The 15342-nt window shown below is 40.6% G+C and overlaps 1 protein-coding gene across 3 annotated transcripts in view; it reads right to left on the reverse strand.

Annotated features, from left to right (window-relative positions):
- Positions 1–1516: 1516 nt before the first annotated feature.
- Positions 1517–15342, reverse strand: part of TXLNG (taxilin gamma) — a 27643-nt gene continuing 13817 nt past the window's right edge. For all 3 annotated transcript variants that reach the window (XM_042458261.1, XM_042458262.1, XM_042458263.1), the window contains exons 6-10: positions 11065–11184; positions 10553–10627; positions 8665–8757; positions 8174–8269; positions 1517–4767 (exon numbers count right to left, since the gene is read on the reverse strand). In XM_042458261.1, coding sequence (XP_042314195.1) covers positions 4441–4767; positions 8174–8269; positions 8665–8757; positions 10553–10627; positions 11065–11184 — 711 coding nt within the window. In that variant the 3' untranslated portion in view covers positions 1517–4440. The remainder of the gene's footprint in view (positions 4768–8173; positions 8270–8664; positions 8758–10552; positions 10628–11064; positions 11185–15342) is intronic.

Raw genomic sequence — 15342 nt, forward strand, 5'->3', positions numbered from 1 at the left:
AGAAGGCAGGGGATGATGAGATTGGTGGCAGGCAGAAGGAGAGGAGCAGAAAGATCATTGGAGGAACCCCCCCCCCCATCACAAGCGGGCAAATTTAAACCCCACTTTGCAGAAAAACCCCTGGAAGGACCGCAAGCTTACCTTTCATCTGCGCCAAGAGTGCTCCTCCCCTGGCTTCCCTGGAACCAGCAAGAGGAAAGACTCACCTGAAGGAAAAATGGGGCAAATTGCAACAGGGCACCATGGGAAAGTTGGAATCTGGGGGTCTTGCGATGGAGTTCGGGACTGGGAATTCACACCAGACCAGTTCGCACTGAGATCGCACAGAGCCCCAATGCGGATATCGCCAATCCACGTATTAAGTGCACTCGCCAACACGCGCCAAAAAGGAGCCAGTACGCAATCAGTTCGGAAGCCCCGTGGAAGGGGCGCACATGCAGCAATGCCAGGTATGAAAGTACATTCGCGTTAGCACACGAATTCGAATCGCCCAGCACGCAAAAGCCCCAGTTCCATGCGGCAGAGACCCCATCTGATAAACGCCTTTGAATAAGGCAAGCTGCAATTCTTTGAGGAAATGCTACACCTTAGCATTATACATTGTTTGAAGCCATAATTCCTGGAGTTTCCAAGCCATTGTTGTTGGGTGCTTTCAAATAATTTCTGACTTATGGCCACTTATGGCACTAACTAGTGTCACGTGTAGTGTGCCAGGAAACCATGCTTTCTATTTAACCCACTCTCAATGAACTGGAGTGTGTGGATCTGTTTCATTTCTATTGACTCTTTACAAACTTCTTTTGTAAATATATTTTTTGGGGTTCAAGGATTGCTGCTCTGAGGTCTGAGATGCAACATTCAGGAAGATGGAATTGTTTTGCAACTAGTTTTTCTGTATCCTCGTTCCTAATGTCTGATTTATGTCAACTTTTTCTCTGGCACAGAAACCGGCTTATTTACCCAATGTGGAGAGCCTGAAGGGCATTGTTGCTAGAGCATGGTATCACACTGAAGCTTAAGTGAAAGTACCTCTAACATTATGGATGGTATGAATAGGTCCTTTTGATGGCATTTCTCAAGATGTGTGGGCAGAATTAGGCTCTGGGTTTGTAGCCAATAAAAAGACCCTCTTTTATTGTCCCTTCTTAGTATCTGCATATCTGATTTAAATGCAATGGTAGGAGGTAATCACACAAACACACTCACCCACAAAAGGACATTTTCTACTCCTGAAAATGGCTCTGCAATTTCCACACACTGAGTACCACATGCTATGCTGGAAAGTTCCGAAGTTCCATACATATGTGTGTCACTTTATATTTAGACATTTAGCTATAGTTTTGTTTTCTAACAAACTTTTAAAGGCATTTACAGAACTTCAAAAGTTCCAAGCTGATATGTTATTTAGTGCTACAGTGAAGCAATGAGTACACATATTGAAGGAGAGACCCAACCACCAGAAAAATGAAGCCTACATGGAGGCTCTTAAGCATAAGAAACACAAGAGTCTAGTATATTAAGCACACATATTTACTTAATCTATACAGAACTGAGTAGATAAAACGTCAGATTCACATTAGTGAAAAATCTCTACAAAATGTTCCTGAAAAGCAAAAACAAAGACTGCCTATTTATTCAGCATTTTTAATCATGAAAGCAAGTATGGTTGTAAAAATAAAGCAGTGTGTTCAGCACAAACTAAATTTCTGCATCACTTTTCACAGTTATTTCCATCTACAGTCTGAAGAGGTAGATTTTCTGCAACACCTGAGAATTGAACTGCAAATTAACCAGGCATAAGAAAGTGGACAATGGATTGGAAAGATAGAGCCCTAACATGTATGCAGATACTTTTTCTGTTCCAAATGAAAGGGGTTGGTTTTGTGTGGGTTGAAAGGGAAGATTACCTTCTAAGGTTCTAGGACCTGGCTTTTAACTGAATTTTTGAAGCTCCAATTATTCAATAAATGCACTCCTTTACTGAACACCTCTGATGCAAATTAATTGCAAAATGTATGAAGAAACAGATGGCATAAGCAACCCCCCCCCTTAAAAATGTACATTACTGGTTCACACACAGTAAAGACTGTCTTGATAAGCCTGAGCTGTATATGCAATGTTTACCAAATAATTCAGTTAGAAAACAACAGCCGACCAAGCAAGTGCTGAGGTTTTCCTACACTGGTCCTCTTGTTGGCCAATATAGGAATGCCTTGACTTTTCAGGAAACAAGCTGTAGTTCATCTAGACCTGAAAGGGTTGCCTGTGGTCACCATTTAAATGCATTTATTTTTCAGTATCAATAACCAAAATGCTTACAATGTATCTGCTGTTGACTGAAAGTTATTTTTCATTTCAACAAGTCAAAATCAACTCTGGCCAACAGATAAGAGGAAGCATCACACCAGATATGTCAGCAGTTAGAATTTAGGTAAAAATTCCACAAGCTTTGCAGTTACTTTCAAACTTGTTCTGTGTAAAATGCTTTCAGGGTCCACTGCTCGTACTTCTCAAGCAATGTTTCTCTCTTTTACCCAACTATTTGAAAATATTGGCCAGATTTGTATAATGAACCTCTTTTGCTCCAGTACCAAATGTTATTACCAAATGGTTACAATTGAAAAGATAAATCTGTTTTACCAAACACTAGTCATGCTTACATTATTGTGTTTGAAATACAGAGTGCAAATGCAATTGGGAGTTCCCAATTAGGTTATTATATGTCAATCTGATTTTGTGTTGTCATATGAGCCAACATCTGAAAGGCTTCCTTCCAATCCTTTATTTCTTTTCATGACATCTTTCACTATGTACATTATAGCAAGTAAAAGGAGTGCATCAGTATAGCCTGAATGTTCAAGCAAACTGTCTTATTTGTAAAAAAAAGGACAGGTGGGCAAGGAGACAGTCTATTGACAATTATGTGCTTGAATCAAGAATCCCTTAAAAACAAAGATTAATTAGGTATCAGAAGCTGGAATTATTAGCATTTCCTCAATGCATCAACGAATAGGAAGGTAATACTGGAAGGCAGAGCTAACAGCTGCTGGTGTCCTAGTAGCATTCTGCTTATATTAACTAGGGAAATATTCTTGGTCCTTGTCTCTTTTTAAAAAATCATTTTTTGTGGGGAGGGGGCAGTGGGGTTCTGGTCCTTTCCAAGTCAACCTACAATAACAATTCTAAGCACAACACAACAGAAATAAAACAGAGCCTTGCTTGTACATTAATTCCCCCCCCCCCCGAAGTGCCATGTGTACCAGGTAATCTATAGATACCAGAAGGCACTTTGAACTTACAGGTGTTTCACCTAATAAGACATTTCATGTATTACTGTAATTGAGCAATAACATCAAAGTATTTTCCTCCATTGACATCTGATTTAAGAGTACTCATCTATACTCTCACCTCCATATTTAATAAGGGTAGATCCATCTTCATGAAAACATGTTTCCTGCCAATTATATGTATTATGAGTCACTATACTGTCTAAAATGGACCAACACAGTGTTACTGTTCATCATATGCCCATGTTCAGTGATTTATACACACTTCTCTAGGCACCAAACCTAGTGAATAATGGCAGAAAAATAGTATACTTCTGTTTAGCAACCCCTAACCAAAGTCCCATTACAAATAAGCTGCAACTGTACACAGACATTTGCAGACAGCAGGATTTACATTTCAGCTTTGTTCATAAAAATAAATATTCCCTGGAGGAGGCAGCAGCACTTTAAATGCTTCTGGACTTTAACTAGTGGTTGTCTGGACATTTGCCTGGCTTTGGCCCCTTGTTCCTTCATTTTAACAGGTAGGATAACAGTTACTGCATCTATGAATTGACTGTGCAGGACAATCCTGAGAAATATGAGAGTTGCGCACCCTGTTTTTCCAGTTGCAAAATTTCAAAACTATAGGCAAAACTGCAGCTACACTAAACCCTGTAAGATTGTACAGCTTTGTTCATGTAAATATGAATCTAAGAAGCCAATCAAGTGCTTCCATTGATCATCACATGCCCAATTAAGAGTTTACTGCAGTATTTGGTAATTACAGTTCGTTTCTAAATCTAATAAAAGTGAAGGGTTTCCCCCTCCAAATCAAGTCTGTGATAACACTGGTCACAACTGTTCCTCTAATATGATGTCAAATCTATGCATGGTGATGTATGTGATGGGGTCAGAAGAAAGGAATTTGCATGCATCCTTTGACAGTTTTTGTTTAGAAAAACGAGGCAGATGTGCAACACAGTTTGTGGAAAATTTATAGATAAGCTATTCAACAGCTGCTATGCAGTTTCCTGTACCAGGCAAATTCTGTTCTGTTCTAAGAAAATACAGATATGGTAGAAAAAGTAAGAAAATTTTCACCACAAAACTAAATTACCACCACCAGTTAAAGTTATACACAAAATATATCTCTCAGTACAGTGTTTATACTTTAGTCAACAAAATCTGTGGCAGGAATGGAATCATGGCAGACAGTTTTTTGAGAGCCCTCAGTTGCCACCATTGGTTCAGCATCTGGCTGGATTCCTTCTTGCGCTCCGTTGGTAGAAACCCCCAGCTTCCCATGAGAGTTGAGCGTGCATGACTGCAACACGTGTACAGCAAGATCAACATCTCCTTCTTTTACAGAAAGCTGTTCCTTAAGGACTTCCACCTTCTCATTCAGCTCATTCCTCTCGGTTTGAAGAGCTCTGCACAGCTTTTCCAAACGCTCCAATTTTATTTGGAATCCTTTATATTCTTTGTCCTTGACTGTTTTCTGTGGTAAACAAAAGATGGTACAAGACCCTGATGACATTTATGCAACATGGTCAAAAACATCAGTATGACCAACTACAGACCTGCATGAACAATTTGTTAGGGATGATGACCCTTTCCCATTTAAGAGTTTCTCAAATAGTCTATAATCAATATGACCAAAGCATTCCCTACCCTGTCCAGTCCATTCTTACTTATTACTCTAATCCAAAGATGTATATTCCAACTTTTGCACACAAGAAGGTATAAACAAAGGTGGTTTGTGTAAAAGGAATTTCTAGCCATATAACAAATTTACACAATGATTTTAGTAGGAAACTGATGATTTGAATAACAGACCTAATACATTTACAAAGAGCAACCAAATAGAATAAATTTACAGACAGTGATGCTGACTGGAATACGATTTCAAAAACCTTATCCATTAAAAATATCTACAGTGTCTTGCAGAAGTACTCACTCCCCCCCCCCCCCCCAATACTTTTCTACATTTTTTTGAGTTACAATCTGGAAATGAAATGAAATGGATTTACTTGGCACTGTTACCAGGTGCTGCACACAAGATATATAACACTGTGGAGGTGGAAAATATTTGTATTGTGGCATAAAAACTGGTATTTATTGATTGAAATACTTACTCATGCTCACACACGCACAAACACTTGGTAAAGCACTGGTGGCAGCAATTGCAGCTGCCTATCTTCCATCAGCTTTATCCATTTGGATCCTTCAATTTTTGCCCACTCTTCTTAGGAAAACTGCTCCAGTACTATCAAGATGGATGACTAACAGCAACTTTCGTGTTTTTCCACAAATCGGCAATCAGACTAAGGTGTGGGCATTGACTACTACTCTAAGATATTCAGGTTCTGTTTTAAAATAATTTTAAAACACTCCAGTATTGCTTTAGCTACTGTGTATGTTTAGGAAAAGTGTACTGCTTAAAGGTGAATCATCCCCATCTCAGAGTCCTCTAAAACTTTCCTCTGCATTTGACCCCATTTATCCTTCCCTCAATCTGCACCAGGTTCCCAGTCCCTGACAAAGAAAAACATCCCCACAATGTGATGCTTCCACCACACCTCTCCACCAGGATGGTGTTCTCAGGGAAATGAGCACTGTTGGCTTTGCACTACACATAGCATTTGGCATCAAGCTCACAAAATTCAATTTTGATTTCATCTTCTTGTACATGTTTGTTGTGTCTATCATATGATGTTTTGCAAACACCAAACAGGCTTTGTAATAAGGCTTGTTTCAGCAGTGATTTGCTTCTTGCCACTCTTCCATAAAGCCTAGTTTTGTAGAGTGTCTGGGTGATTGTTGTTCCCTGTGGATAGCTCCAGGACTTTCAGAGTTGTGACTGGCCTCTTGGTTGTTTCTTTGGCTAATGCCATCTTTATCTGATCACTGAGCCGTGGTTGATGGCTTTTCTAGCTAAAATTGTGCTTGAGCCATATCCTTTCTATTTTGTAATAATGGATTAAACAGTGCTCTGGAAGATGTTAATAGTTTAGATTTTTTTTCCAAAAAATAATGCAACCCCAACTGATGCTTCTGTACAACTTTATCAAAGACTACCTTTGATAGCTCAGAGGCGAGCCCCTCTCTGACCCAAGAAGCCTCCTTTTAACCATCCATTAAGAAGCCAAGCCCTTCCTCCAGTCCATCTGCCTTGGTCCAGGCCTCGGAAGTGGAGAAGATCTGCTGGACCTGATCCTATTCCCCACCACCACTCCCTTCTCCTTTTGTGTCATGTCTTTTTAGATTGTAAGCCTGAGGGCAGGGAACCGTCTGACTAAAATCATAGAATCAGAGAGTTGGAAGAGACTGCAAGGGCCATCCAGTCCAACCCCCTGCCATGCAGGAAATCCAGATCAAAGCATCCCCGACAGATGGCCATCCATAAAAGATTGCATGTACAGCGCTGTGTAAATTTAGAGCGCTTTATAAATAAAGGTTAATAATAATAATAACAATAGCTCCTCTGTCTTCATGACACTAATTGCTTAGCAACACCCTCCCATAAACTCTGGGGCCTTCCTAATGAGATTATGTGGCAATGGAACTGCATATAGGTGGACTCCATTCAACTATTTGTGTGATTTCTGGAAGTAGTTTCACCAGATTTATGTATCACAGAAAAGGTTTGAAAACTTATGCAACCATTCAGTACCAATTTGTTCCGAGTTTACTTAACTTTTGTGCCCCAGTACAAATATTTTGCACCTCCACATCTTGTGAACAACATTGCCAATTAAATCCATTTCAGATCCAGGTTGAAACACAACAAAATTAGAAAAAAAAAATCAAAGGGCTTCATAGTGCAAGGCATTGTAGAGCTTTCCTCAGCCACTTTGATACAGTCTGCTTTCTCATGCCTGATTAGACAGCTTTTGCTTTTTGGTTCAGTTTTTACATTCTATGAAGTTATACAGAAGATATCTGCACAATATAATTTTTTAAAGTAGTCTGAGTTCTTAGGGTCACCATAAGTCAGAGATGACTTGAAAGCGTACAACAACAAAACCTGAGTAGCCATTATTCGAAATGCCTGGACCAGAAGTGTTCCAAGTCTTTTTCAGATTTTAGAGCATTTGCTTAAGCACTATATAATGAAATAATGGGAGCTGGAACCCAAGTTTAAACACAAAATTCATTTGTTTCATATACACCTTATACACATAATCTGAAGGTAATTATTAAAAATAAGTTTGTGCATAAAACCAAGTTTGAGTACAGTGAACCAAGCAAAGGTGTCACTATGTCAGCCACCCATGGAAAAAGTTTTGGATTTTGCAGCATGTCAGATTTTCGAATAAGGGACACTCAAGCTATAATGAATATTAATAAGGATGAAGTGTTCACACCTTCAGTGATCCAAAATACTACTGACTATTGACTAAGGTCAGATACAGGCAGCATGTGATTCTCTTTGTACAACAGCTTCACTGGCTAGGTTTGGACCACAATTCTAAGTGCTGATAATGATTGATAAAGCCCTGTACGTCTTGAGACCAGTTGATCTGAGAAACTGCATTCTACTATAAATGCTTCTTTAGATTTCAGGAACTTGGGGAGAGGGGAAGGAAGATCCTTCTTTCAGTCTGTCTGTCTCCAGGCTGTGAAACTCCATTCCAAAGGTAGCTAGACTAGTTTCCTCTTCGGTTTTTTGGTGGCAAGCAAAACCTTTTTTTGTTTAGAAATGTCTTGAGCATCTAAATTAGACTGTAAATGAGGTGACTCTCTCACTCTTTCATATTCCATATGCCTTTAACTTGTTTGTATGTTTTAACAGTATTTAACAATGTTTCCATCTCCCATTATTTTATATCCCCCTTTTCCACAAAAAGACTTACTAACAGTAAAATTAAAAGGAGAGAAATACTGTTATAGTCAATACTCACTTCTTCAGCCATTTGCAGAAGAGCCTTGTTGTTGTTTTCCCATTTTGTACGCCAAACTATTATTTCTTTTTCCAGTTTTTTAATCTTCTTGGTCATCTGAAATCAAGTTTGATGGTAATGTTTAGAAAAGTGAGCTTTAGCAAGCACCCAGAAAACATTTCGCTCTGTACAACGTTTGACTTTAACTGTCAGCTGTCACTTAAAATGAGATTTATTATACTGAAAGAAAAATTTATTTCTTTTCACTGACCTATGTCAAAACGGCGCACAATCATTTCTTCCACACAGAATCATGCTCACCCATACCTTTTCAACATTTAACATTTTCAAACTTTGTACAGATACAAATCAGTTCTGTACATGACTGCTCAGAAGGCAGGCCCATTAAGTTCAGAGCAGGTTACTTCTATATGAGTTTATACAACTTAGCCTATATTTCACTAAGCATTTCCTCCCCAGTTAAAGATTAAAAATACTTGTAAGTCAAGTACCTTTTCCATCTCTTGCCTGAATGTTGTAAAAAGTTCATTACTTTTTGCCATTGTTGTCTGGAACTCCTCAAATTTATCCATATATAGAGAGAGCTGAAGGAAACAATAAATAATAATTATAATAATTAAAGCAATACTGTAAACTGCACATTTTAATTATATTACATTCAAGGTTTTATTAAATGGCTTAAAATCCTACAAGTATTAAGAAGCATTTTTGACAAGACAGGAACTTCATATGAGCTTCTTTTAAAATTGACTATTAACTGACTTATATCTATTTTGAAACTGCATCAAATACACACTAGGATGTAGCTATCAATACAAATAGTCTTTAAAGCAGGGATGGGAAAGATGTGGTTCTTTTTGCAGGTCATGACTTCCTAACACCTGTTTTTTTCTTACCACTATAGGGCTCTCCTGGAAGTGTCTCACAGTGGAGATTACTTTTATTAAGCCAGCTAGCTTTTCCATAATAAGATAATGCTTTCATACATATAATCATTTTATTCTGTTTTACTATTAGCAACCTGATCATCCAATAAATATTTCAATACTGTATAATCGTATTATGAAATCTATATGAAATATAGCTACATCACGAAACTAAATATATTCTAACCCTCCCTAGTCCCACTGCCATCAGTGATTATTATCTTCTGTCAGTGATATCTTAAAATATCCCATTATATAAATACCTTAAATCATGAATTCCAAAACTTTTGATCAATCTGTTTGTCTTTTCCTGACCAATTTTCATTTCTTTGACTTTGCAAAGTTAACAATCTTGAAGCTGGTTTTAAATGGATAAAAACCTGAGTCATGCTAAATGGGTGAAGGATACAAGTAAAGATCAGAGGCTTCTGGCTATCCTATTTTGTTTCTAAACATAAAAAGTGAATATAAGCACTTTCATGTACCCAATTTTTTCAGCAGAACTGCAAGAAACAGACAAGATGTTTCTGGTTTTATGTTTGAAACTACATTCATGTTGAATTTGTCCTAGTATTGTTCAAGACTCTTCCACTTATGTTATACATAGAGCTTCAGGGGGGAAAATAGTTTCAATAACATAAACTGCAGAAAAAGGCATACAAAACAAAGCCAAAAAGCGAACGCATAAAGATGTGTATTACTGGATAGTTCAATACATCGGATATTGTATTAGTCATGAAGTTTCCTGTGCATTCTTGACACAGACATTAAGAATTATTTTCTATTTCCACCTCCCTCTACATTTGACAAAAAGCTTAGGGAAAAATGTCGTAATCTCTCTAAAACCACAGATTTCACATCCATGGCTTGAATCCCCCCCAAATAAATAAATAAAAACAACAACAACAACAACAACACACCACCATTGAGCATCCACAGGTACTTTTGGTACTCACAGGTAGGGTGGGGTAGAGTCTTGGCAATAAACATTTTTTTTAATCAAGAAGGAAGGAATAAACTTGAATTACGTGAGGGTTCAGTATACCCTTTCCTCCCCAAGAAATATAAGATATTTAAGAATGGAGTCAAAGGAAAGAGCCAGCAAGACAGAGCAGGGTGGGAGGGAGGGGAAACTTGCATGCCCTAGGCTAATACTGATTCCCCTGTACCAGAATCTCCCATACGCCATGGAATGCGAATAGTAAATAGGTCCTCTCCTCCAACCCTGCATTGTACTAGGGCTAGATAAGCAACTTCCTGCTCACTTTGCTCCAAATTTTTACACTACAGGACAACTGTGATTAGACTGCTGAGGTAAAGTGAAATAAGACTGGCAACACTATATTGCTGAAGTAAAAGTGTAGAAGAGCAAGGCGCTGCTCATCTGATTAATCTGAGTCATTATTACTTTGAATATAATAAACAATTATAGACAGACTCTAGATTAGTTTACCTGCTGTTTTAACTGGGCTTCTTGTTGTTTCATCTGTTCACATTTGTGTCTGGACTCTGTAGCCTCTTTTAGAAGCTAAAGAGAAAAAAATCCTTATTATCTGTACAATACATTAGTTATTAGTGAAAACAACAGAGAAACTACTCCTTTAAATTCTTCCTTTCTCCCATTATATAAAAGCAAGTTTACAACTAAGGTATTTATTAAAGCACACTCTTATTTTTCTCCCTGCCAATTAAAAGCCCATTTCTGAAGCTAATGTTCATAAATGTGTTTGGTTTACAGTGTACAATCGTAGTCAACTGTAATGATATGCAAAAATCCAACCTTTCATATTTACAGTGCAAATGAATGCAAAATATTGGCATATTTAGCAAGTCCTGTTCAATTTTTCAAGGAGAAGCAGGAATGTAAGATAAATTCTAAACTATCCAACATGATGTGCTTACTAACACAAGGAAATCTTCTTGTACAGTAGTCACATCCTTTTCTTATGAATTCAAAACACTTACAAACTCCCTCTCTCTCTGATGCTTTTCTTCAGCTTCTTTTATTAGCTGAGTTGTTTGCTGAAGCTTGGCATCCACCAGTTGCTGCTGCAATTCTTTATGCTTGAAAACTTTGTCCATGTGCTAGAGAAAAACATGAACATTTGTAAAATAAATATATAGTAATAAAGCTTTTAAACTGAACATGTTATTTCATAGAGTGGATTTGTGTCAAACTATCCCACCAGACTTCCTTTTCATCGTGTCTTTTATTTGGAGAACACATCGCAATCTCAACAGCACCAAAAGCTACTTCAAATGAAATGACCATGTTTAAGCTGTAATGCTTAACAGATATACTAAGGAGTATGTCTCAAGGAACAAATACCGGACTCATTTCTGCATAAAAATGTGCACATTGCATTGTTAAGGAATAGGTGCTGCACAGAATCAACATGGTCCCTGTTGGGTCATGGACACAGAAATATAAAAAGGTCCTGTTGTGATGAAACAGCATGGCAGAAATGGCTCTGAGGACTTACTGAACATAGGCCAGAAATGCTCTTCCACGTTGGAAGAACTGAGCAGGAAAAATAAAATCTTAAAAAATATTTAAGGTATTGGCTGCTGGTAAGCATACACACATCCATCCATGAAGAATTATATACTTCAAGGACCAGAATAAATAAGCATCCTTAGGGTAAGCAATAAATGGAACTGTCAAAGCATAGCAAATACCTGCCCTGGGGAAAATAAATAAATAAAATAATGCAGAATCAGAGTTGGAAGAGGTCACAAGGCCTATCCTGTTTAGCCCACTGTCATGTAGGAATACACAATCAAAGCATTCCCAACAGATGGCCATCCAACCTGTTTAAAAGCCTCCTAAGAAGGCGGCTCCACTTTGTGACACCGGATCTCTCACACTAGATCTTTCAGATCCCCTCGCGCTGGGTCTTTTGGATCCTACCACTTGGCACCAATTATATGGTACTGCTGAGCTACACAGGATTCTTTTCCTGTCTTATCCTAAATAGTTTGACACTTCTTTTTCCTCAGCACTGTCTCTCTAACCCTTGGTCCTCTCACTGACTTAAGCGCCACTACTACGATTTATTTTTAATATTCTTGGTAGTGTGTTTTTATGTTATACATAAATCACTTCAGGCAACTTCTATGTGAACAAAAAGGAACTAACTTTTATTTACAGGCAGAACTTATGATAGTATCTTTTTGGCAGTTGGTTCTCAAGACTTGTTATTTTTGTGTGTGTATCTGTGGTTGTTACAAACTGTCTTCTTTCAAGTTCCCCATGTGAGTTGTTTCCCACCTGAAGCTGTGATTCTAAATAATTCTCTAAACCCCAGCTTCAATAAATTAGCTCTTTACTTCCCAAACAACCTAATACACTCCTTTAATATCACTGGACTTCTTTTTTCCTTCTCAAGTCCTTCTTCCCTTACACAGAAACCTCTATCCTATGAATATTAAATTCTTACCTTAACTCAGTGTTTCTCAAATAGTGGGGCGCGCCCCCCGGGGGGGGGCGCGAGGCTCCGTAAAGGGGGGCGTGAGGTTCTTGCTGTTCAGGCTGCCTGGCCAATGGCTGGACAGCCTGCTCCTGCTGCAGGAGCCTGCCCCAGCTCCAGTCTTCCCCATTGGCCAGCCAGCCTGAAGAGGAGGAGCTTCCTCTCTTTCGAGCCTCGCGCGGGCCCAAGGCTGGAGCCTGGAGAGGGCTTTGCAAATTGCAGGCAAGCTGCTTCCTCTTTTCCCCCCTGTTTCTCTTCCTCTTTCCTTCCTCCTCCTCTTATTCTTTTTCCTCCCCTCTTTCTCTTCCCCCACCTCTTCCTCCTATTTTTCTTCTCCTCTTTCTCTTCCTCTTTCCCCTCCTCCTCCTCCTCTTCCTTTTCTTCCCGTTCCTCCTCCTCTTCTTTTTATCTTTTTTCCTATTCTTCTTCTTTCTTCTCCTTTTCTTCTTTCTCCTTTCCCTTCTTTTTTCTCCCCCTCCCCCTCCTCCTCTGTTGTTGTTGTTGTTGTGTGCCCAACTCCCCCCTTGGCCAGGCCTGCATTTCCCAACAAGAGGGAAGGCAGGACTTGTGGGGGCCATGGGGGGGGGGGCTGAGGGGGAGGCAAAAGGGAGCCCAGGAGGGAGCCCATCACGCTGCATCCACATTGGAGAAGTAACCCAGTTTGGCTGGCAATGCTTTAAATCTTTTCTGACTCAAGGCTATGGAATTCTGGGAGCTGGAGTGTGTTGTGGGGACCAGAACTCAAAGCCCGACTCTTCTATGTCTCAAGGCTATGGAATTCTGGGAGCTGGAGTATGTCAGGGATGGGCGATTTCCATCGGATCTAAAATTGGCCATTGTAAAACCGATCCTAAAGAAGCCCTCCCTCGACCCCCTGGTACATAATAATTACCGGCCTGTTTCGCTGCTTCCATTCTTGGGGAAGGTGATCGAGAGAGCGGTTGCGATCCAGCTTCAGACGGTCTTGGATGAAACGGATTATCTGGACCCATTTCAAACTGGCTTCCGGGCGGGTCACGGGGTTGAGACGGCCATGGTCGCCTTGGTCGATGATCTCCGTCTGAGCGTCGACAGGGGAAGCGTGTCCCTGTTGGTGCTCTTGGACATCTCAGCGGCTTTCGATACCATAGACCATGGTATCCTTCTGGGGCGCCTGGCTGAGGTGGGAATCGGGGGCACTGCGCTCCAGTGGTTCCGTTCCTACCTCTCCGGGAGGTCCCAGATGGTGCAGCTGGGAGACGTGTGCTCCAGTGAGCGGACCCTTAAAACTGGGGTCCCTCAAGGAGCCATTCTGTCTCCCATGCTATTTAACATTTACATGAAACCGCTGGGAGAGATCATCCGGAGACATGGGGCGCGGGGTTATCAGTACGCTGATGACACCCAAATCATTTTCTCTATGTCTCCGACTGGTGCAGTGACTGGGGATGGCGTCTCTCCTCTCGTGGCCTGTCTGGAGTCAGTAATGGGCTGGATGAGGGAAAACCGACTCAAACTAAATCCAGAGAAAACGGAGGTACTAGTGATAGGTTCCCCCGGTCCAGGAATGGCGGTGGTTCCACCTGTCCTGAACGGGGTCACGCTCCCTGTGAAGGACTCCGTGCGCAGTCTGGGGGTGCTTCTTGACTCGTCGCTCCACCTGACTGCTCAGGTGAATGCGACGGTCAAGAGCACTTGTTACCAGCTTCGGCTGATTCGCCAGCTGCGCCCATACCTGGACCGGAGGGACCTAGAAACTGTTGTACATGCTCTGGTAACTTCGAGATTGGACTTCTGCAACGTACTCTACATGGGGCAACCCTTATACCAAACTCGGAAGCTCCAAATGATACAGAATATGGCAGCCCGGCTGGTCACTGGCGTATCCAGGACCAGCCACATAACACCTGTGCTTAAAGATCTCCACTGGCTGCCTATTCGCTTCCGAGCTCAATATAAGGCGTTGGTTATTACCTATAAAGCCCTAAATGGCTTGGGTCCAGGATTCCTAAAGGACCGCCTTTCCCCGTACAATCCGCCTCGCACCCTCAGAACATCTGGGCAGCAACTACTGAAGGTGCCTGGGGCTAGGCTAGCTTCTACTTCTAGAAGGGCCTTTACCACAGCTGCCCCAGCCCTTTGGAATACGCTGCCCACGGAACTCCGCTCATCCACCACCCTGGCCCAATTTAGGAAGGATCTTAAAACCTTCCTATTTAAACAGGCATTCCCCGACTAAATATCCTGTGGGCCTCCCTCCTCTTCCGTGGCCATGAGGATGGGCTATCGGGGCCTTGCTATTGTTTTAGATTGTGTTTTATTGATGTTTATGTTTTTAATCTGTATTTGTATGCACTTGTTGCATTGTTGTAAGCCGCCCTGATCTTTTTGGAAGGGCGGGATATAAATAAAGATTTTATTTATTATTTATTATTTATGTCAGAATTTCTGGCTTATGGCAACCCTGTGGGAAACCCTCCAGGAGAATGCCTGTTCTGTTTCAAATGCTAAGCGTGCTTTTGAGTGGGACATGTAGTTTGCCAGCACAAGAGGCTGCCTGTTCTGTTTCAAATGCTAAGCGTGCTTGTGAGTGGGACATGTAGTTTGCCGGCACAAGAGGCTGCCTGTTCTGTTTCAAATGCTAAGCGTGCTTGTGAGTGGGACATGATACTATTTACAGTCGCGTGGGGGGCGCGAAATGTTTTCTTCTTCCTAGGGGGGGCATGATAGAAAATAATTGAGAAGCGCTGCCTTAACTGTACATTTGGCAGATTATGACACACTCATCCCCTCT

The sequence above is a fragment of the Sceloporus undulatus genome, chromosome 3 (assembly GCF_019175285.1).
Source record: "Sceloporus undulatus isolate JIND9_A2432 ecotype Alabama chromosome 3, SceUnd_v1.1, whole genome shotgun sequence".
NCBI lineage: Eukaryota > Metazoa > Chordata > Lepidosauria > Squamata > Phrynosomatidae > Sceloporus > Sceloporus undulatus.